Here is a 24,729-nt window from a genome sequence, read left to right on the forward strand (position 1 = left end):
ACTCCTCTAGTTCAGTGGTTCCTAACTGATGGGTCATGTATCAGACATTCTGCATATTAGATATTACATTTCCATTCACAACAGTAGCAAAACTACAGTTATGAAGTATCAATGGAAAGTAATGTTATGGTCGGGGGTCGCCACAGCATGAAGAACTGTATGAAAGCATTGCAGCATTAGGAAGGTTGAGAAGCACTGCTCTAGTTCAAGGAAATACTGAAGGAAATTAGAATGGGTCGCATTCCAGCATGGCCAACAACCCAGCGGCATAGAAGCCACCTGTGTACTTGATGAGAGAAACCATCAGGCATCAGACCCTAGACTCCAGACCTGATGATCAAACCATGCTTCAGGTTCCTCCAGACCCCTAGAATAGACTAAAGACTGGGAGCTGCTGCCCTGGAACCCTGGTCTGCAGCTGCCCTTCAGTACCTAGCAACTTCTCAGTACAGTGCCTCCTCCAGCCTCTTAGCACTAAAATCCCAAGGCCTGGGCTGGGACCTCAGTGTTGAAGTCTGCCCTCGGAGTCACAACCAACTACAACAAGAGAGATTCTGATTAGGTAGTTTGGGATTTCTGATTTACAGTTTGGCTCATTGTGCTCATGCCCACAGAGTCATAGAAGACACTGGCGGGGACATGGTTTCATCTCCAGGAAAGGAGGTGGGGTAAAGCTTGCCAGATCAGAAACTTGCACCAACTTGATAGCAGTGATGCCATTTGCAAGTCATCTAGTACTCAGTGGCTCATCCTGAGAGAGGAGTGAGCCAAGTCTCTAGCTGAATCTCATTACAAAAGCAACTTAGCCTGGGAAGTTGACGCCATACCCCTACACACTCAGCCCAGGAGTTACTCAGGGCCACCTACTCTCTATATGCTCTGAAGCCCTGTGTCCTGAGGCTAGGTGAAACAGAAGTCTCCTCTCACAGAAGGGAGGAAGGGTCTGTGGTATTAACAAAGTTGCAAAAGGATGACCATATATTGAGCAGAGCTTGGAGGGATGCCACTCCCCTGAGGTGGACAGAGCTTCAGTAGCTGTAAAAACGAACTGGGCACTACCTACCATCAGGAATAAGAATAACAAGGGTGCTCATTACAGTTGTGATTCTCCAAACCACCATTTCCCAAATGTCTATGACATTTTTCATAATAAACTGTAAAGGACCATTACAAATTGCTATTCAACAGAAAGGAAGAATTAAGATATTTCTGAAGAAGTGGAGAGCCAGCTCCCACATCCTTATATTGTAAGACCAAACTCCTTTCCACCTTAAAATAACAATAAATGAGGATTCAAAGGCAAAGCCTCATGCCAGCCGAACAGCTGGCAAGCAGATGTGCCTAGAAACTCTGTTATCCCAGTCTCATCACCGGAGAACTGTTGGGTCTTCAAGTTCTCAGCTTCCACATTCTCTCTCCATGGGACAAGCGTGAGGACAGAAAGGCAGTAGCAGTGCCCTTGTATCTTCATGCCCGTGACCACAGGGCCCACACAGTCTGATGAACCTCAGCAGGAATTATTTCATCTAGCCTTATTTAATAAGTGACTATGAATCTTAGTATTTTTCATGAAGTGAGAATAATGAACCTTATTATTAGGGGCAAGAACAAGATTTCATGGACTGGAATTTTCTACTCATGTCCTTAACACACAGTGGAATTCTGAGTTCAGCTTGCATATTCCAGTTGCGTATTTACATTTCTGTAACCACATTCTTGAGGAACTATTCCATACTGTGTATCCCCAATGCCTAGCACACACTTGGTGTGCTTTATATGTATTCCTGAGTGAATGCATGAATGCATGAATGAATGAATGAATGAAAGAAACAAGCCTCTGTTTTTACCCAATTAAGTAGAAGACTGCTGATTAGTATGGTTAGTACAGGAGGAAGTAACAGAAGTCACATATTGGCTGACTATCAGTAATCATGGCTAACTATCAGAAATGAACAGTACAGAAATATCACCTTGTGTAGGTTTAAAGCTACTGCCCACCACAGAGAATTCCTTCAGAAAGCTCTTCTCTAACGACTTTGCAGGAACAGAAAGTGTTCCTGCAGGGAGGAATGCTTACACACATATTCAGTAAAGACTTCTTGATTGTTTGAGTCCAATACTTCTGAGTCCAGTCCCACTGAATGACAATGTACAGTGAGACCTTTCCATAAACACTTGGTCAAGCCAAACCAGCCGACCGAGCCTTCCCTTCCTTTTGAGGTTCTCAGCAGGCCTAGGTTGTGGCTCAGCTTGCACATCTTTATAGGGTCTGTCCTTCAGAAGCACTCCACTGGGACACTTCCTTTAGGTTTCATGTCTGTCTCCAAATGACTAAACAATGGCAACCAAATGTGTTTTGGCTTCGAAGGTTCAGCCCTGCCCCTCTGAGAAATACACTCCATACCCTTTCTCCAGAGCACAAACCTGAGAAAATTGGCTGAGCAGGAAGAGTCTTGCCCATTTCTATTACTATAAGAAGTCTCCAGGGACACCAAACCCAAACCCTTCAGCATGAAAGTCACCGAGCGTGTTCTCTTGAACATATGGGCAGTAGAAGCTCCCCTTGGTAGCCATGCAAACCAGGAATGCAAAAACAGACACATCAAGTGTAAATCACCTAGAAGGGCTGCACATAGGGAAACACCTGTCCACCAGAGCACAGGATGACACAATGTCACATTCTGCACTCCTAACAGCTGTCTGTCCCATCTCCACCATTCACAGCCATGGGGAATATGTCATTGGAATGGTCACCCTGCTGAACAGGTGTTGGTTTCTCTCTTTACATTTCAGATGCTCTTCATCAGCATCAGGATTTTACAGTTGAATCAGCAGAGCCCAGGTTGAAGCCCAGGGCAGCAGCCTAGTCGTGAGGACTCACCGCATCCTGACAGCTGAGGACCTCCAAGATGCTGTTGAGAAGTTCCACACAGTGCTTCTTCTCAGCCTGGTGCTGCCCATCGTCCCTCTGCTCCAGCAGCTCCTTCAGCTCTTTGGTGATGACAGGAAGCAGAATGTCCCGGCATTCTGGAAGCAAAACAGTGCCAGGTATGTATGGTTACTGTCTAGCTTCCTTTGTTTTATACACACACATAAACACACACACTACATACATACATACATACATACATACATACATACATACATACACACACACATATAAACAGAATACATACATACACAATACATATATATGTTGTATATGTGTACATGTGTATTACATATATTTATGAACATATAGAAAACACCCGTCATTTCTCATGGAAACAATCACCTTTATATTACAATACAGTTGTAAGTATAGTATGCCCTATTTACTTATAATAGATCTACCCCATGATACTTACATTGTTACAGAACTGAACTTATATGATTTTTTTCATTAGGTTGATAATTAACAAATATATTTTCCTTGTAAAAGAAAAATTAAGTATAAAGGTTAAGTTAAGATTTCCTTAGAATATGATTCACAATTCTGTTTTTTTCTTTGAACCTCATTTCCAAGAACCATCTAGCTATTTTATTTTATATGTTTAAATATGTAAATGCACATACACACATATACATATGTCCAAATACTGCAGTATAGGGTCTCCTAGTCTCATTTTTATTTTGTGTTTGCTTTGATTCATGTTGTATTGAGGTTATGAACTGTCATGATCTTTGTCTATGACTTTCCATACATAAGCAGAATAAATCCTACAGTGTCACTGCCTATATCTGCTTTTCAAAAGGTGACTTAGTTACATGGACGGCTTAGTTACTTGGTACTGTTCATTTACCAGTATTCCTTGGAGCAATTTTTATATAATTATGCATAACAACTAACTTAATTATTTAACTACTATAACATTCTCAAATCATTGACATATTTCCTTATTTAGTCATAATTCTATTGTTAGACATTTTTCAAATTACAAAACATTGAATGGTCTCCCACTTGCTCCTGTGCACATTGCTTTCCTATTGCAATAAATTAGAACTTTCTCAGAGCAGAGAATCCTTCTTGACATAGCTGTCTCAGGACATTTCTGGGGTGTTCTAAAGTCTTACACAATTTTCTCTCTACATCTCCCTTAAAAAAACAAAACCTTTAGATAGAAAAGAAAAGAAAAAAAGATCCAAACTGTTTCAAACCATCCACAGCCAGATGCCACTTGAGCCAAGGCATGAATCAAAAACACCAGAATGTCAGTTAAATTCAATCCAACAGTAGATGTTGAACATTTCTTTCATCTTTCGGGACACCATGTTTCTGAAGGTTCAGGGATAAGCTCTGGTTCTTTCCTGTTAGCTACTTAAAAAATCTGACCAGAGTAATGAACCAAAAAAAAGGGCAGAAACTGAATCAAAGAAGTGAAGCACAACTGTTTTCTATCTCAACACCTGCACTCACATCTCTGGCCAGCATCCTGACTGACTCTGGAAAGCCCATCATGGGCTCTAACCTGCAGAGGCTGTTGGAAGGTGGCTGCTCTCCTTCGGGTAATGGCTGAGCATTGGGTCCCAAATAGGGTTGTACCCTGACATTGGAATCTTAAGGGCCCTTTTATAATGGTAACAGATGATATTACTAACTACTAACGTGTGTTGAGTGCTTACAAGATCCTAGGTTCAAATGCACCACTGGAAGCATTTGGCAAGAGTTAACTCAGTTATTTTTCTTGGCCACTGGGGGAGAAGGTGATATTATTTTGCTGATGGTATGTGTGTATGCATAGGAACTAAAGGGTCCAGAGAAATCACAGCCTGTACTCTGAACCTTTGTATGGAGACTCCAGACCTCATGGAGTTCAGATGTCAACCCCATGTAGTAGGCCACCTGGCCTTGTCTCTGCTTCTTCTCTCAGGACCCTCTCTCTGGCCCCTCTGATGACTAATTCTGCAACTTTCCCAAAGTCAATGAATGACTCTGTCTTCCAATACATTTATTTAGATGTAACTTTCCAAAGTAGGTTTCTGTTGCCTGCAGATCTAGAAAAGAAACATCCTACATGTTTGCTTAGAAGTTTGCTTTTTTTAAAAAAAGGGTTAGTACCTTTGAAACTTCAGATTTGACAAAGGAAATAGTAGGTGTTAAGGTACAGGGTGACAGGAAAACTGGGGAAGATCATTTCAGGAAGGAAGCCCTTCCTTAGAACATAGGTAGTTCTAACATCAGGATACTTCATGTCCCAGGCACACCTCACCACAGTTCCTATCTTTAAACCATCAGAAGATAGAAGCATTATCATTCTCTTCAAAAGTTCAGTTTCTAACTAAAAGAACAAAGGAGCTCTACAGTAACACTAGAGAGTCACCAACTGCCCCCTGAGGAGATTCATTGTCACTGCAATGTATAGAATGACTGAAGCAACTGAAGACCTAGAGCCCAAGAGCACAGAGCTGCCAGGGTGAGTAGGCTAGGACAAGGGACAGAAATGTTCATTAGTCCCCTGTTGTCACCTCAGACTCCTACTCCTGACATAAACCATTCGTATTCTGTTGAGGCTAAAGGTCTCCAAAGACCTTGAAGGAAAGAAAAGACAGATTAAGAGTAGACAGTTATCTTGAGTTTAAAATATGACTACGGCTGGGAATGTAGTGCCGGGTAGAGCGTGTGCTTAGCATACGTAAGGTGCTTGGCTCAGTCCCCAGATCAAGACAAGAAAAGGTTAGGAAACCACTGTGTTAAGCACTTTTGTGACTTAAAACTTGAAATTGTTTGTAAAATGAGATCAATAGGACCTGCAGGAAGATGTCAAGTCAGGTAAAGGATTAACCTATTTGTGCAATTTAACTAACTCACACACACATTTCTTTTGTGGGTCAGGACTCAGCTATATGGACTGGGGTTCTCTATGTGCTGGCACTGTTTCTGAAGTGGAAATGAATGACCAGACCCAACCACCTCTCAGCACCCAAGCCAAGGGAGATAAGACTTGCGCAGATGACAAAACAATGAAGAAACGGAAGACTGTACCTCCCTACAGTGGCGAGTGGGGAGGAGGCATAGCATGGCCGGGGAAGAGGGCTTCAAATTACATTCTAAAGCACCTCTATCAGGTCCTGTTGCAGAGATTTAAATTCAAGGGACAAGCCTGGTGAGAAAATTTAAACACTAACAATCTTCATGAGAAGTTGCTGTCCTTCAACTCCTACTTAAAACTGAACTAAAATAGTTCATTCCCTTAGAAAGTCTGGTGACGAGCTCCCCAAGAGGTGTTCACACACTGGGTAGCCGTTCACTCACTGGGATAATGAGGTGAAAGGTCAGGCAGCAGGTCGAACCAAATTATTATTAAAGTCTCATTCAAAATTCTACAGCCATATAAAATATAGGCTCATGGAAGTGGCAGGAGGGAAGGTGGACAAGTGGATATGTGTGTGTTAGAGAAGATCAGACTCCAGAAAAAAAGCACTCTATCAATCTGAAAGGTGTGGGCTTTACATATTAGCAAGACCAGCATCCCTGGATGCTGGAGGCTGCTGATGTTGAGCCTCAGCAAGATTCTCACCGAGGAAGCCATCAATACCGGGGCCTGTTTTTTACAGAAGGACTTTGTCTTCTCTTTAACCCTGATGATTTCTGAGAAATGTCTAGCTCCTCTGTTTGGGGGACAAAATAATTTTTTTCTGGTTTGTAATTGGAGCTGTGAAATTACATTAGCCAGTAAAAGCTTCAGGAGGCAGTGTTTCTAAATCATTGCTTGATTGTCAAGCTAACAGACACAAACGGTTTAAAAAGGTAGATCTCCCAAAGCCTTAAATGAATCTTCATAGACAGAGATAATGGGTCTCACGGCCCGCATCCCTGTGTGAGATTCTTGCCTCAGGTACCCACACTGACAAAAGCTGGGCAATCTGCCAGCAAGTGTCAAGTCCACATTGTAATTCAGACCACTGCTGAGGTCTCTGCATAGTTACCCAGTTCTCTGTGTTTTAATCCAAAGGTTCTTTGTCCAAGTGACTGCAGAGGAAAATGCAGCATTCCTGGGCCCAGCTTTCATTTTTTTCCTCTAGAAAGCTGGGTTATGATAGGTGGTTCTGTGCACCTGATCTCACAGCCCCTTTGAAGAGTGATGCGCCTTTTTAGTGAAGTTATTACCCAAGGACACTTCAAATAAGATTATCTTTTCTCTTATTTGTTCCTCATATCAGTCAGTGAGAGAAAGACAGAGACTGTGCCCTTTGGAGAAGCCACCTTGCAGAGCATTGAGCCAACCTTCTACCCGTGCCCACAGCCACAGCCTGAGTTCCAGAGGAAAGAGTCACTGATGAACCATATTTGTGCATGACATCTTCCCGTACATATGTTCTCTTCTGCTTTCTCTCAGAGTGAAGACACCCCATCACAGTCAGCCAAAGAAATTGGGGTACCATCTTAGATTCTATGCTTCCTCAAGATCAGCATCCAACCTGCCATGAACCTGTGACCTCTCCGACTGATGGACTGCTTCTTCTATGATCTGAGTCACATGTCCTAAGTTATCTTCCTTCTGTCTATAGACAGTCTTTGCAGTCTGGAAATCTTTCAGTGACTTCCTATTGCTCCCAGGTTGTGTTTTGTAGCACCCATTGGTGCAGCTACAGACCCTTTGTGAAACCATCAGGAGCCTCTACATAGAGCGCAATGCACACAGTAACAAATCTGATCCTTCCCTCTGAAACTAGTTTGAGGGATTGAAAAACCAAACAAATCTCTCATAAAATAGGAAGCCATAACCTCATGTCTCTGGTGGAGAAACGTTTGCCAGTCTCTGATCTCAGGTCCCATTTTGGTCCATCATGTGGGGAGACTGTGTAACATTCTACAAGATGGTGAACTCAGAGGTTTAGACACAGCACAGGGTGGCGTGTTGTCCAGTTGCATCTTTACTAGGTTGCCCTTTTCTGCAAGCCTGACTGTGATGTCTGGACCTGTAATTTCATTCCTAGCCAGCTTTTCACTTTGTCACCAGAACTAGTTAATCGCCTCTTGAATCCTGGTCAATATTTCACAGACCTTGAGGTGAAATTCATTGGCCTTTGGCCAAGTTTCTATTGACTGGAAGGCGAACTCAGCTCAGTTTAACCCTCTTGGGGCATTAGAGAGCTTATGGCCATGAAGGCTTGCTGTTTCTCCCTGATGTGCCTTGGCACACTGGGAAAGCCCTTGATTAAAAACCTAGCTCTACTGGGCAGGGCTGAGCACAGCAAGGGTGGCTTAGCTTTGTTTAGCTGCCTTTTTCCCTTGGGCTCAAGGACCATCTGCAGATGTGAAAGGCCACTTGGCTGGATCAGCTAGACTAGAAGGAGTCACTCCATAGACACGGCACGACTCTGACAGTCAGCAATTTGCTCTCCCAACCACCCTCCCTCCTCCAGCCAGTATGTCACGAAGCAAGCACATTCCACCCACTGAGGGAAATCAATAACTGCCCACAAACTTCATATTCCAAATCAGGTACAAGCCTTGTACAATCCACTAACATCTCCCCCAACTCATTTTTTTAGTGACAACTCATGGATCACTCCAAGAAAACATAACCAAATTACAACAACCAGATCATCACTCCCCTGTTCCAGGCCTTGCCATGATGAACATCTCCTCGTTTGGAACTTACAGGCCAAAATACGCCTCCCAAGCCAGACAGCACAGGCTATTTAGAGATCATGGGACTCAGTAATGACTAAAATGGCTTCAGGAACCTCAATAGAATCAGTGCTAATTACACAGTAGTAGATCCCCCAGAAGAGATGTGATTCTCCAGCTTTATTCTGGATGCCTACTGAAATTCCTAAACAACCTCCCACTTTGATCGCAGAGATTTAACACTCAAGGCTTGTAAGCATCTATCACATATATTTTATAGCTAACATAAAATAGGATTTTTTTTAAAACAAGTGAAAGCCCTATAATGACTAGGCACGCCACAGTTGCATAGCTATGGTAGGAAGGGTGAACTGACGGAAACCAGAGAACCTTTTTATTCCTCTCTCTCCCTGACTCTTCCCTCTTCCTTCCTACTTCTCTGCCCTCTCCCTCCTTACCAGCTCCCCTACCTCTGTGTGATGTGGTTGGGTGTATATGACATGCACATGCATGCACTTAGGTGCCCTTGCCAGGTTAATGTCATGTTTCCTTATCATTCTCCATGTAGGACACAGATTCCAATTTGGCTAGACTAGGTAGCTGGGATCCTCTGTTTCCACCCCTACTGCACTGGGGTTAAAGCATGCATGGTTGCTCCCATCCCTTCGGCAGTAGGCGCTTTTCCTTTGAACCATCTCCCCAGCTCTGAGTTACAAGAATTTTAAAGAGGAGGTGATACAGATATATCCCAAAAGTCACACACATTTGAATTCTCCAACAGTCTATATATTGTAAATCATACATACCTGAAATATATATGTGGCCTTTGTATACCAAGTGTACCTCATATGTTGCTTATTGTGTGCTGTGAGTATCCACATAGAGAAACACTTAGGTGACAAATAATTATTGAGACAAACATTGTTCTCACAGATGTTCTATTCCATAGACTGTGGTAAACAAAGAAAGAAAAGAACAGTTGGCTTTTCCAGATTGGTTTTCCTACTAGCAAGCTCAAGGATAAAATTTGCATGTTCCAGCGACCTCTGGAACAGGAGTTGGGAAGTAGGGACAAGAGTGAGCAGGAAAAACAGGGCACAATCCTCCAGCCTTCCAGTACCTCCCAGGGATCATTCCATGAGGAAGGAGGACCTAGGCCACTGGTTCTTAACCTTCCTAATGCTGCAAACCTTAGTACAATTCCTCATGTTGTGGTGACCCCCAGCCATAAAAATTATTTTTGTTGCTACTTCATAACTGTAATCTTGCAATTGCTATGAATTGTAATATAAATATTTATAGTTTTGATAGTCTTAGGCAACTCTCGTGAAAGAACCATTAGATGCCCCCAAAGGAGTTACATCCCACAGGTTGAGAGGCATTGTCAGCCAGGCGTGGTGGTGCACGCCTTTAATCCCAGCACTCAGGAGGCAGAGGCAGGCAGATTTCTGAGTTCGAGGCCAGCCTGGTCTACAAAGTGAGTTCCAGGACAGCCAGGGCTATACACCACCACCATCATCCCCCCCCAAAAACTGAGAGCCATTGTTTTAGGCTGTCCAAACCCAGGGGACAGAGAGCCTAATGTTCGTTTTGTGTTTCCAGTCCGCAGGTAAAGCAGGCTCCTGTCAAGGAGGTAGCTCTAGGAGCAGAGTCTGGCTGTGCTCCTAGGCAGAGAATGGAGGTGAGGCTACCACACAGGATAGAGGGATCCTGAGGGAAAGGACTGTTTCCTGAATGCAGTCAAGGAGATGTCTGAGACGAAGACTGGGGCTGACATGAAAAGGTCACATGGGGAAGGGCATGCCAAGATCTCAGAGCAGAGCATTCTGGATGAGAGGAAACAGGTTATGGCCCTGTATGCAGATTTGATATGGGAAATTCGCCGGAGACAAGTATAGTTGGGAGAAAGTAAGACAGGACAGAAAATTTAGACAGGTAGGGAAGAGGTCAGGGCTCATCTGGGCTATGATAAAGGTTTGATTAATACACAGAAATAAGCAAGGTTTCTTTCTGTGTTTTCTTGGGGGCCTGGGGGTTGGTCCTAGAAAGCAAGGCAGCATACAGAAGGGGCTTGGGAGAGAGGAAAGGGCAGGCTTTAACCCCCACTCTCTCCCAGCCGTTCTTTCTAAAGTACAGAATCTCACATCTCTTATGGATAAGAGTTCAGAGACATTTAGTAATTTGACTAAAGCTAAACAGCTAGCGGTGGCAGAGCCATGAGGCTCAAGAGCCCACATTCTCAGCTCCTGAACTTAATCCTACCTCCTCGATACAGCAATAGGTGAGACAAGACGTAAGGCCTTTCACAGATATAGGGTCAAACATATGGACTGACTTAGGCTAGGTTTTGGAAGTTGGGTCAGTACAACTTGCAGATGGACTGTTTAATAAGTGGTAAACATAGGCATCTTCGAGTGTTGATACCAAGCAACAGATTCCTAACAGGGCTTATCAAATCAGGATCTAATCAGGAAGCCTTTCGCTTCAGCCAGCAGGTAATGGAAAGCTCCCATGAACACCTCCCAGAAGGCGTGAAGTGGCTGCTGCAGAGACTGCCTACCATCACACCCTTCAAAGCTGTCAGGACAGTCATGCTCTAACAGGTCCTTGTGCTTTTTGTTTGACCTGCCCCACTGCAATGGCTGGCCTGCACCCTCTTCAAAGTTTGTTCATTAAAGCACACAGCTCCACCAAAGATGGGGTTTGTAAAATAAACAGGTAACCTGGGCTAGCTGAGTGGGTTCCACTCCTCCATATGCCCCTTAGGCTTAAAGGGATCACATTTGCCATGCTACCCTGGATGAGAGCAGCCACACCGGGTAAAAGGCCTTATCTCATCCACCTCCAAACTAGGAGGAGCCAATAGGAGAGTTTGAAGCCTAACTGAGTTGCCTCTGTCCTAGGTGATCCTGGATATTGGGGAGGCAATGAGCAGTATGGTCGGTAGCTGGGTCTGACATTCCTCTACCACATTTACTCCAAATCAGCACCACATGTACTTTAACTCCACTACTGGAACAGTCAGTCAGCAGCCCCTGTGTTCTTCAAAAGCTAAGTCTTCTTGATCCTCTTTATGCACAGAGTTTCCAATTCCCCTCCCCACAGCCTGCCCCCTCTGGACACACTCGTACCCATGCATCTACAAATCCCAAATTCTCTTTCACCAGGGACTCTAACTCTGCAACCTTATATAAGTTACTCTGTAGTAATAAACTCCAACAGGGCTTCCTCAGCAGGTAGAGGCACTGTGACAGACATATCTTAATAAAGGACAAAGCTATTAGGAGAAAGGATGCGTGGGAACAAACTGTTGACTTAGAGTCTTCCTACCTCATCCTACTCAGCTAGTGAGCTGCAATTGTGACCTTGGCATAGTTTAGGACTTTTTCGCCAGTAGACTTGAAAAGCTGGGACGAAATATCCAATCTCAACTGAGCCATGTCGCCCACAGTTACTACACAATCTCGATCACACAGTGGGATCCTAATAAGTGTGAGGTGAACGTATGAGTGTCTGCTCATGGCAGAGGAGGCCTGGTCGGTCTGAATCTAAGGCTCGTCTCAGGACCAAACATTGATTCATGTTGGGGTATTACGGTACTGTTTATTCTGTAATACTTGAGAAAGCAAGGTGGTCACTTTTGGGGACTGTGGGCCGAGGGAGAATTGTATGCCATTGCCTTCAGCTTCATGATTTCCTGCCATCAGCCCTTCTGGTAGTAAAGACCTCACTCTTTAGAAGCTTTGTCTTATTGCAAAAGGAGGCATGGAGACGTGTGTAGAGCCCTGGAGTCAGGGTAGGAAGCCCTAGGTGTAAATGCCAGCCTTACTATATTGCCCAGCTGTGTGATGCCGGGAAGGACAAATTTCCTCCACAGACGGGGATTCAAATGCCTCTTTCGTGGTATGACCCACATGCAGCATCATCTACAATCTAGTGCAGCCCCGTGTGGAATGAGGCATCCACATCTGATGCTGAGTCTAAGGCATTTTGGGTCCACAGTAGGGTGTGCTGGGCCTTCAGCTGGAGCGAAGTTATGCACTTCACTAAACACTTGATCTAGGCACTTTGGGATAAAGTGGACTGAAATGATTCTCTGCATTATTCAAAGTTGTGTGTGTGTGTGTGTGTGTGTGTGTGTGTGTGTGTGTGTGTGTGTTTCAGGGGACCCCAAACCCAGAGAACTGAGTTCTGAAAGGTGGGTATAAGTGGAAATGGTTTTAATATGTGCCTTGCGATTTCATTTTCCTTTCTCATATGCAGACAGACCACAGAGGGTCCAGGCATGCTTTCTCTGAGTGCCTCTTACATTACTCTTTGCAACTTAAGAGTAATAATGCCACTTCCGGGCAATCCTCGAGCCACACAGGAGTCCTCTCCTCCTGCCATCACCAGCTTACAAATATCAAGAAGAACAAAACCCAACAGCGATGTTTTGGATCAATAGGAGTGCTAGCATTCCGTTTCTGGGAAAATCACACATTAAAAAAGCCTCTTGCTTGCATTTTAAGGCTACAGAGGGGCTCTTCATTTCAGAGAATTAAATGAGAAAGAGCGCCTGGATTTAAGCATTGGCGAAATGGAATGGTAATTGTTTTCAATCATCCTCTGGCTCCTTCTCCCTCCTCTCTCCTCTCCCCCACCTCAGCTGCAAAGGAGGGGGGCTGGGACTCCTGCACTTCCAGCTCCGTACTTTTAATTCCACCATTGTTTATTATGGAGAGCAATCTGAGTGGTGTCACATGCTACAAACAAGCTAGAACTTCATAAGGGAAGGTCTCAAAGCGGCAACATTTTCCTTCCCAGAAATAAAAATGGAAATGGGTGGATTTGCCCTCCAGCCTTTCTTTCCAAGTGTGGACTAAGAGGGTGGAGAGTAGAGCTCCCCCTGAAGGTCAGGACCTCTTATTGTCTCTTATTATCTATATATGAACATCAGCCTCTCTGCATCCTGCCCCCATGACCCAAAGCAAAGAGTGATTTAGTGAACCTTGCACTTAGACCCAGTATTTAACTAAGAGAATCAAAGAGATACTGCTTGGAGTATAAAGCAGTAGGAGAGGATCTAGGGAAAGTGTGAGATAGAAGGAAGCAGAGAGAATAAATATCCCTCAATGACACATAATGAGCTCTCCACACAAAGCAACAAGGATATATGGTCCTCACCCTGAGGGCAGTCCAAGTGTAATAAAGAAAGAGGCAGTCAATTGACAGGAACAGAATAAAACCCACACACGACGAAACACAGTGCATTTCCAATTATGTTTGGTCCCTGTGGGTGAATCGCAAATTGGACTCCTATGAAATTGATATTAATATTTTATTGGGGGTATTACTTGTTCATAGACTCATTATTAGCTATGTGTATTTCTTCATATGCTACCTTTGTCCAAAAAGAAATAAAAAGAGAGAGAGAATGTGAGAGGAAGGTCACACACAGGCCCCAGCCACCCTCGAGGGGCAGTGAAGAAAATCAGCCAAATTTTTGAGGTCTTTGAGCATGAAAGCAAAAGAGGGCTCAAGAGGTGGTAGGGAGCTACCACCTCCAGGAAACACAAGTTTTTCGACATTCAAGTTCTAAAAGAAAACTCTTCATATTGAATTTGAATGCTAACATCCTAAAGATATTGTTCTACATAAGTCTATTTGAAGTAGAAACTTATGGTTTCTTTGGAAAGTCAGTCGTGTCAGATGGTGTTTTGCTGGGGCAGACACATGAAGGGATGCTTTGCTGAAGCAGACACAGGTGAAAGGATGTTCTGCTAAAGCAAACACATGAAAGATGCATGATGTTAAGAAGGACCCAACGAGCAGTGGACGACACTGGATGGTATTGGTACGCCTTGCTATTCCTGAATGGTCATCATCTATTGTGACTTCATATAAAGAAAAACACCAAAAATCTTCTGGTGATATTCTGGTGGCTTCTTGCTGCTTCCTTGGACTTTGGCTGATTGGCAGAGTGATGTCAGCTGATACAGACTCTTGTGGAATTGTGATAAAACAGACTCACATGCTGAGGCAAGAACTGTGTGAGGACAACTCAATAGACAGTGATGGGGCTTGCACAGCTAGCTTTGTAATGTTTCACTGATCTTTACTTCATTGAGCGAGGCAAGGCAGAGAACTTCTTTTGGCATTCTGCTGGTCCTGGTCACTCCTGCTGACTTGGTAGAGGCCTGGCTGTCTCTGGCAGATCGTGCCACCACTGCTGATTCATGTTTGCGATCCTGACACTACTGAATTGGACTTCTGGTATATCCATGAAGTGTTTGAGAGTGGATCGAGCTGCCACTGCTAAGTCCTATAAAGTGAACTGCTGATTTCCTGACACCACATTGGTTTTGCTTCAAAGAATTATTTCTAAACATGTCCACATTCCCCAACCCCACACTGCCCCATATCCTGATAACCTTTTTTTTTTAACTACCTATGGTGAGTGGTGGGTTAGGAGGGAGGTTAAAGCATTTAGGAACCCTTATTAAAAGTAGGTTTTGAGAAAACAAGCCTACATCAATTAGTGATGTGATAAGCTTCTTGTAACATCAGACAGTGCAATGTTCATTCTGAAAAGAACCAAAGAAGAGCAAGCACTGGTAGCTCATCCGATTGTGTCATCAGCTCCTGTGTGAGATGTATAAAATTAAATAAAATGAAAAACAGACAGAAGGGGTTTCATGACTGAGTGCTAGTCCTTGGTGCTTCATTGACTACAGTGAACCATTATGTCCTAAACATCTATAAATGTCGGGGTTACCGGGAGGTAAAGGACCAGGACATAGGTGAAAAGGGTAGATGTGACCAGAGTCAAAGCAAATGTGGTGCCAAAGCTTCAGGGATGGGCAGAAAGAGGAATGGGAAGTGTGCAAGGAGATGGGAGCAGGGGCTCTGGCCAACTATCAGAAATAGCGCTGAAGAGAATAGAATGAATACTACTATGAGACAGCTTGGGAATCTATAAAATACCCTGATGGGCATGCCAAAGGCCCCAGTAGCTAAATACCTCTGAGACTAATGGGTAGACACCAGTTTAATTATGTCTAATTACACCAAAGATGCAGTGAGCATGGCTGTTTTCCACCAACAATAATTCATAGCAGGAAATTGTGATACTGTCAGCAGGCTGGCTACCAGGTTTATTTGGTGGTGACCATGATGAAATGAAGAGAAGAAAAGGGAGGGGAGGAAGAGGTAGAAAAGGATAAAAAAGGAAATGAAGAAGGAAAATAAAGAGAGGAAATGAGGAGGTAGAAGAAGACACAGAGGAAAAGATGGAGAGAGAGAGGTAGGGAGAAGGGGAAGTGGTTCTTGCAGTGCCATGTAAAGATGAATATACAGGGTGTTCTGGCAACTGGTGACGGGAAATATGAGAGATTTTCACTTGAGATACTTAAGCCAGAATGAGACTAAGGCCCAAGCATTGCCCTGTCTCCAAGTAATGCCAGCTGGGTGGGAGCTGAATAGCAGGGTTTCCTAGCACACCCCATCAATGGCCATTGCTACACTTCTTTCCGTGTGCCTCCCAAGGAGGGCAGGGAGAGAACAGCCTGCTCTCCTGGACGCTCGGTATTTCAGCATCACCAGCTTGCCCACATACATACAGGAAGATACAGAAGGCAAGGAAGACAAGGAATGAAGAGAAATGGCAGCCATCAAGCAGGCTGTATTTGTGTTCCCCTGGCATTCTTAATAATGAGCCGTATGACACAATACAATCTATACTCAAGAAGAGCGTGGGCACAGGGTTTCAATTACCATCTATCTGATGTTGGGCAAACTTCTTAAGCCCTCCACACATTTGTTTCCTCGTCTATGAGATAAAATGAGCATTCTCAAAGCAAGTTTGTGAGACGGAATACAACGGTGTGCTAATCAAGCTTGTCAGTGCTGTTAATAAATACAGGTGGGGGGGGGGGCACAAACATATGAAGAAGGGTCTCATTTCAGGCCTGTGATAAGACAGGACCATGGTGGCAGAAGGACATGGCAAGAAAAGCTTTAACATGACATCCAGGAATCAGAGAATACCAAAATGGAACCAGGGACCAGATACAACCCTTAGGGCTCAACCCACAGTGACCCATGTCCATCAACTAGACCACACCCAGCAAAGTTCCACCACTGCCCAGTAACCTATTTAAATTTTTATTCCATCACTCTACCTGCAAACTCCCTCATTTTTCTGGGTGCTGCAAACTCCCTCACAGGGGAGTTGTGTTTCCAAAATTTCCTGGGTGCTTCTTGAACCAACTAAGTTGACAGCCAGGGCTAGCCTTCATGTCAGGGCTAACCTTCCCTAAGTCTACTCACCAAGAACTTAGGAGCACACACCTGGCCTCTTGTAAGCACTAGAAATATCAGAATTAGTATTACTTAATTTTTAATGAACTTGCATCTCACTGTAATAGAAATGTATTAGTATGTGAGGTGTGTAGATTCATAAATACTTATGCACAAAAGCACGGGACCATATATTTAAGATGGGTATGTTTTCTTGTACATAATTACATATCTGTAATTATATAATAAAACAAAATGTAAGTATGTCTATATTATATGGTAATATATAATTATATTACTTGAATAAGAATAAATATAGCATATATAGTAACCTGAGTGTATATATATGTGTGTGTGTCTGTCTGTCTGTCTGTCTGTCTGTGTATTATTACTTTATATTACAGACTATTTTCCTTCCTGTTTAACAGGTGCACAGGTAAGAATTCAGGAAGGCAGGGAAGTTTCCCACGGCACAGTGTCAGAACTGACACATTGGCATTCACCTTTTAGATTCTATGCTCTTAAAATCTGGATCGCCCTGAACCTTGGTACTTCATAGGGAGAAAGACGGCAAGCAGTTACCCAGAGCTGCTTTCCCATATAGCATGTGGAGCATTCTCTGCCACTGGGAGAGGAAGAGGTTCTTCCCTCCTCCAGCCCACCTTCTACCTTCTCCTCATCTCAACTCAGCCTTGCTGTCTTATTGATGATTAACACGAGGATCCCTGCCAAACCGGAGCTTGTAAGGTGGTGGAGTACACCATCCCAGCAGGAAAACACTCAGCAGAAGGCTGGCACTGAAGGGAACACATTCAAGCTCCCACATTGCTCAGGTACCAAGGGTACCCTGTGGCATGCATGCCGTGCTGGCATAGACAAAGTGAAAGCCAACGAAGATGGAGGGCTGATAATTTATGAGGTGCTGTAGAAATTAATTTTGTATGCCTCCTCCATTAGCAGTGTGTCTGAATTAACTTTAATATGCAAGTTATCATGTTAATCTTTGGTACTAAAAAAGAGTGTCTCATCATTAACCTTGCTGGCCCCGCATTTAGCGAGGCAGTCTTTTTATTAGCGGGTGTCTCCACATGCAGCATGATTTCTTGGTTCCTCGGTACTTTTACCTATCAGTATGCAGTCCTTCCGGTGGCTCTGCAAAGCCTCTGATGATTCAGAGGCTTATTTTTCAAACATTTGACTCTAACTGCCCTTAAGTCACCAGACATTGCCTGCCCCTCCCTTTCTCCACTTTCCTCTAAATGAAAATGCATTCTGTACAGAAGGAGCCATCCATAGGAAACATATTGACCAGTAGAAGGAGGGCCACAGAAAGAGGGGACAGGAACAAGATCAGGGAGATGCTAGTGAAAGGCAAATTCACCTCCTGTCATCGCTGGTCTTCAGAGCACTGGATCCTGGATAACAACACAGCTGTGAGGGAAGGCTTGCCTCGAGGAACAGGTAAACAAGTTACGTGATCCTTGGAGATCCACAGTAAAAGAGAATAAGGGAGTCACCCAAATCAGGTAGTCTAGTACATCCTTCTGTCTGTGTGCTCACTTGATATAGGGAAATTGCAGATTGAAAATGTGGAAGGTTCTATACCCCATTTTGATAAATAGCTTTAATATCCCATTTCACTTAGCCATACCTGCTAATCTTTAAAATGTAGTAACAGTAGAGAAATGCTTGATAAAGTGAATCTTGCCTTCTGTTTCTTCCACGTACTTCCTCTAATTGAATAATAAGGCAATCAGAGAACGACTTAGAGGGAGGTCAGAAAGAGGAGAATAAAGACTAAGATATAATCTTCAAATATAACAACAGTGCCTAAAAAATAAAACTAGTTTTTGTTCTCCACAAGTGCAACAGGGCATGGTTTATGATTCAGGCCATTGCTATCAGAAAAAAAAAAATCTAACAGTGGTTGCTGATCAAATTCTCTGGCTTCTCTGGTAAGTTTTATAAGCTGTCAATAATGAGGCTGTTGACACTCTTGAAGTGATCTTTGGTATACAGCTAGGTTTTTGTTTTCCTTTTAGGGTTACTGGTTGTTTTTCTGGCTATTTATTCTATGAATAAGAAGAAAGCAGGGGTTCATCTATATACTCTTCCCTAAGGGTTTTGAATACAAAACTTTTCCCAAGCTGCAGCTACTCAGTGCTTTTACCAACAGAATCTTAGCCCATCTTAGTTTATAGTTACTATTTATATTTTATAAATATAGATTATATTTACTACATATTACTATTATTTACCTGGTATTTTTATAACATAGATTCATTTTAATTTGCTCACATTTTAGAACCCTTTCCTATCTCAGGAAGCAAGGGAGGAGCACTTCCTACAATAGTATAGGCTGACAACTAGCTCGATGAAGACATCGTTTCATGAAATTTTCAGAAGACGGTGAGCCAGACATGCTCCCTGATTAGCAGGAAAAGGCAATGGACAGAGTATCCAGAGCCTGCTAGCACCAGGAAGGAAGTTATAATAGCACAATGGGCCCCACTTCTGAGCTCTAGGACTTTGCTGTGCACGCCCGTGGCTCGCCGTGGCTCCAGGAGAACCACTCAGCTATGGGGCAGGTCCTTCAAGAAACTTCAGGAAACACTAGTAAAAGGAAAGAAAGTATTTTTGGCACTCCTGGCCTCTGATCTTAACTCCGCCTCTAATTTGAGCTGTGACCTTGGGCAGCTCCTGGGATCAGCCATTCTAGACTCTCCATTGAGATCCTCAACTATCCCAGCAGTGGGTTGTGTGGAATATCCACATGTCTTTAATCATCTTCTCCCAACACCTCAGGGTATGACTGTTGATTGCAATTTACTCTGTCATCTCACAGTCTGACTGGCTGGGAGGAAGTAGTACAGCTTTGAAAAGATCAGCAATCTGGGGGTAAAAATTTAGAAAAAAAAAAGTTCTTAAAGCTTCAGTGTTGAAAAAAATCAATGCAATTGACTACATTCTACACACAAGAGAAGGTGACTTTCTAGGGTGTAGACTGAGGGAGCTCTTTCAGGTAGAAATGACAAAGACTCCCTTATCATATGCTAGATTCAAATAGTAGCCTATGAGAGAACATGGAGTTCAAATGGTCAATTTTATCTCCCTCTTCCTATGACAAAAATGTATGGTGAAAGGGAAAACAAACAAACAAATCAAAAGTCAGTGATTTAGAATGAGTTATAGATCTGTAAGCATGCGTATAGCATCTGAAAAAGATTCCGTGCCCAGCGACATCAACAACCTACTTCCTGAGGTTCCTATGAGCAAACTGTTGTTATAATCACTGCACCAGACTTGCATGTCCTCTATGTCATTTTGTTTGTTTGTTTGTTTGTTTGCTTTCCTGTCTTAATAGTTTGAAAAGGGTTATTTAAAGCCATATTTTAATTTTAATATACTACACTAGCTCCAACTCTGAACTGATAGTAAAAGTGATTTGTTCTTAACCACTGAGCATGCTCACCAACCCCTTAAATAATTATTAATGCGTTGTAACCGACAGGTGAATTCAAAATCCTGTGGCTCCTCTGGAGTTCCAGGGCACTTTGCTTAGACCTCCACCAACCACAGAATATTCCCTTTGCAAACACAGGCAGCCTACTTGTGGTATCACTATACTGCAACGATTTTTGTGTCTTCTAAGAGGCTACCCAAATGCTTTGGTTTTATAACATATTCAGTAAACAAAGAATGTGTTAGAAGACCCATTCTAAAAGTTACCTCTCCTTTTAGAATCTATCCTGTGGGAAATTTGATGTGACCGGTAGCTGTTTTAAGTTAAAGACAAATACTTAGGTTAAGTTCATGGCTGAATAGACTGACTGGACTGAGCCACTGGGAAGACATTTTCGCTGGGCAAAAACATAGAGACCAAAGCTGGAGCCAGCAGGGCTGGAGCTGTACATGGCTGCTGAGTGTATGACTTTTCCTACATGGTAACTGCCCCTCTTTCCTCAGTGTACCACATTTTTTCAGACCCCAAGGCATAGAAACAAAGATCTAGAGATTTGCGGCCACACATTCATGTATTCTGAAGGCATATTCATCCCACCTACCAATATCGCATGCAAGGGCCCTACTGAGGACCATGCAGTGTTAACCTCTAGGATGGCAAAGGAGGCAGAAGAGGACAGCCAGCCAGGTGTAGATCTAAAGAGGAGCCTTGCTACAAAGAAGAGACCCCCATGTACCCACTGCTGCCCTTCCAGGAACAGGAACAGGAGACAGCCATCTCTCCTCCTTATCTCCAATATCTGGGTGTGTCTCTTGATGGATATGACTATAATCTCATGGCAAACAATAAGAGGGAGCCACAAATCTTGAGTTCAGCGAATTCCTTTCTCCTCTTTCCACTGAACCACAACACAAACTACTCCGTTGTGTATACACAGGTCCTACCACTTACCAAGATTTGCAGCCCACTGGGGACCCCTGAAATACAACAAATGTTCCTGAGCAGTAACTAGGGTCTATTTGATTTCTCTGCACAGGCCTCTCATGACAGCAATGTGCTGTGGTGAACCTCCTGTTACCTGGACTGTAATTGATTATAAGCCTGCCAATACAACCAGAGACGAAGCCCAGAATCCACATCAACCAACCATGCTCAACAAAGCATTCTGCTGTTCACACAGGTCCTGGTAAATCTGAGCTACAGTCAGCATGAACCTGATGGAAGGAACCTTTTGAAGACCCACACGGGCATTTGCATGAAAGGAATATCCTAATGCAGAGGACACTGCTGTCCTGATGAACATCTCCTCTTTAGGGCTGGCAGCTTGAAAATATCAGGTCCCAAGAAAGACCCCACACAGAGGCCTGCCTGCTCGACCTCTCTCCTCAACACAGCGCAGATCCACATACCATGGCTGTGAAGTCACATAGTATATCTGAACACAGTCTTTGGGTATCTCTCCCGTCAGGCTGACACCAGTGCCTTTAAAGCCTTGGGATGACAATGATTTTCAAGGAGTTTGTATAGTACATGAAGCTGCTGCCTTTCTTTGTTGTCTTGGTAACACAGACCTGATGACAGGACCTTAGAGCTCTGATGGCAATCATACACGTGCGGAGCAGAGCCCAGAAAAGTGGCTTGTCCTAGGTCATACTACTTAAATCTTTAAGGCAGTGTTTCCTTCTAGAGAACTGTCCTTCAATTAAGACAGCCATCTCTTTCCTCATTGCCAACTCAGTGCTGGTTATTAGACACATGGAGAAGCACAGTGCTTTACTGTAAGTCAAGAAGGCAATGCTGCGTGAGCCTAATGAACATCTCCAAGAAGCATGAGAGCTCCTCGGATCCAGAATATGCCAGTTTTCCTTGTGTTGCTTGAACTGTAGTAAACAAAGCATTAACGAGAAAGAGCTCCTAGCCTGGTGAGGGTTTGGAGGTACTGTAATGGGCACCTGATTCTCGTAATTCAACACAGAAGTATAACTGACCAGGTTTTTCAATCAATTTACAGCATCCTCACAGATCTCATCAGAGGAGGTCATATCCTCATGAGCCTTGCATAGTAAACATGCACACACAGCCAGACACACAGACACTCAGATTTATTGAAGGCTTAAGATTAAATCTCTCATCGCAGTCAATACAATTTCCTCTAGGTAGCAGGATCATCATCAGTAAGAGATCAAGCAATCCTCAGGGCAAGCTGGGGCCAAGCTTGATGGGAATAAGCCAGTCGCATACCTAGATTCAAAAGAATCAAGGCCAAACAAAGCTGCAAAAAGGAAAATATGCATATGCAAATAAGATTAGCCTGTGCTGTAGGTGTGCCTTCTTGGATGACCCAGAGAGAAAACTGCAGGAACCACTCTCTAGGAGATGAACTTCTCCAGACCACATTCTCTCTGTGGTCTACAGTAGGTCACCTGTGTGCCACAGATCCTAAAACTGAAGGAGCATCAGAGAGCCCAGCTGAGTGAGACTCAGCTCAGGGCTGAGGCGCATACGATGGGTTCTGATTTAAGATGAGAGCAGGGATACTGCAGAAGATCTTTGGGCGGTGACTGAAGGTAGCAAGTTTACAGACAGACACGGGGCTACAAGCGATGATGCGGGGCTGGAGGAAGTGACAGAGTAAATGGGAGGCATGGGGGAGAAGGGCATACACAGCTGGTAGCCAGGAAGGTAGGAAACCTGAACATAGTCCCATGTAAGCTCTACCATGGGAATCCAGACCATTACCACTACCGCTCTGCAGGGACGTGCTATCCCAAAGCCAGCCCTGCTGGACAACACCCAATCATGGTCACTGACCAGTATACATAGTGAAAACAAAGTCTCCTAGCACTTCCCTGATACATTAAGATGTTCTAAGAGCCAAGATGAGCATAGGAGAGGGGGAGGAATGAGAGAGACAGAGAGACAGAGAGACAGAGAGACAGAGAGAGAGAGAGACAGAGACAGAGACAGAGAGACAGAGAAAGAGATGCTGTGGCCCACAGTAAAGCACTAGAGGCTCTAGTCCTAAGGAGTTTGATTAAAGGTATGGAGGACAGATTTGTTTTATTGCCTGTGAATATTACAGGAGAGGATAAAGGGAGTATCTATCAGACTTTGGGGCAAATCTGCTGATATCAAAACTCTACCTTAAGTTATTATAACCATGAAGAACTAAACCTTCCAAGGCCTTTTGAAAATGGGAGGAGGCTAGTGAGTCAGACAAGGCTGTGTGTTCTCTAAAGGCTTAATTTCTAACGGACATTTTTAAAAGGAAGTTTTGAGTTCATAGCAAAACTGAGCAGAATGTACAAAGTACCCCTCAAGTCCTCCCCAACCCCCGGTCCCCACAAGTCCTCCCCAACCCCCAATTCCTGTTGGAGACCATACCATGAGAAAGCGAACTTTTTACTGTCTCCCACCCTGACAAGCCAAATGGCCTTGTGCTAGGAGCCGGTCGTCACTCCCTTCTCCCTGTTCCCTTCCTGGCACCTGAGGCTATAAAAGCTGAATTATAGTCCCCTCTTTCCTATATCTTGCTGACTCCCATGACATCCAAGGACATGAGTTACATGCTGAGCCCGGCCTAACACCCAAGGCTGTTAGGGAGGATCTATGTTCCAGAGATAAGACGCAGAGTGCCCACCACCTGGAGCCTGACTTCGGCCCTCATATCAGCAGATGCCCACTTCTTTGTTCTTTGTTAATTCCCCCTCAACCCCTCCCTATTCCCCTCGATGTATGCTTTAAAACCCTGCGTTTCAGCCTAGTAAACTGAGACCTTGACAACTCTTTGCTTGGTCTCCGCTTCTTCTTTCCCTCCCTCCCATTTTCTCCCAGGTTTGCGTTCCCCTTTGCACCCACGAATAACTGAGTGCCGCTGGACGGGATAAGTTCTCATCAGAATCAGTTCATTTTTACACTGTGCTAATTCAGCTGTGCCAGGCACAGGAAACACATGCTACATTTGGTTTGAATTTAAGACCTTTATTTTGCTTGAGATTTTCTTGGGATGGAGAGAGCTGTTCAACCAGATGCCAGGAGCAACCTGGTTGTTGAGTGTATCAGGGCGAACCCTCTTCAAAGTATCTCTGAACTGCTGATTTATACCTTTTATTGGCTGGCTGTGGAATCTCCTTTTCCTTCTCTTTCTCTTCCTCTTGCCCCCCTACCATCTCCCCACTTAACAAAATAACTCTGGTAGGCAGGTAGAACCTTTGTTGGTCTCATTTTACTATGAAAGTTAGGGAGAGCTTGGGTATCAGAAGATTGGCCCAAAGTCTAACCTTTAACATCTATGCCTTTAATTTGAGGAAGATGGAATAAATTCTAGAAACAGGAATCATACAAGGACAAGTGGCTGACCTTCCTCAACATACCAGATCTTCAAATGCCTTGAATACAGATTATGAATTTTTACAAGCCCAAATGTATTTCC

General features: G+C 43.8%; 1 protein-coding gene across 3 annotated transcripts in view; it reads right to left on the minus strand.

The window, feature by feature from the left end:
- The window catches only part of Dock2 (dedicator of cyto-kinesis 2), a 557,091-nt gene that overhangs the window by 235,117 nt on the left and 297,245 nt on the right, over positions 1-24,729 (minus strand). For all 3 annotated transcript variants that reach the window (NM_033374.3, XM_017314861.2, XM_017314862.2), the window contains one exon: positions 2,882-3,027. In NM_033374.3, coding sequence (NP_203538.2) covers positions 2,882-3,027 — 146 coding nt within the window. The remainder of the gene's footprint in view (positions 1-2,881; positions 3,028-24,729) is intronic.

This window comes from Mus musculus, chromosome 11 (assembly GCF_000001635.26).
Source record: "Mus musculus strain C57BL/6J chromosome 11, GRCm38.p6 C57BL/6J".
Taxonomy (NCBI): Eukaryota; Metazoa; Chordata; class Mammalia; order Rodentia; family Muridae; genus Mus; species Mus musculus.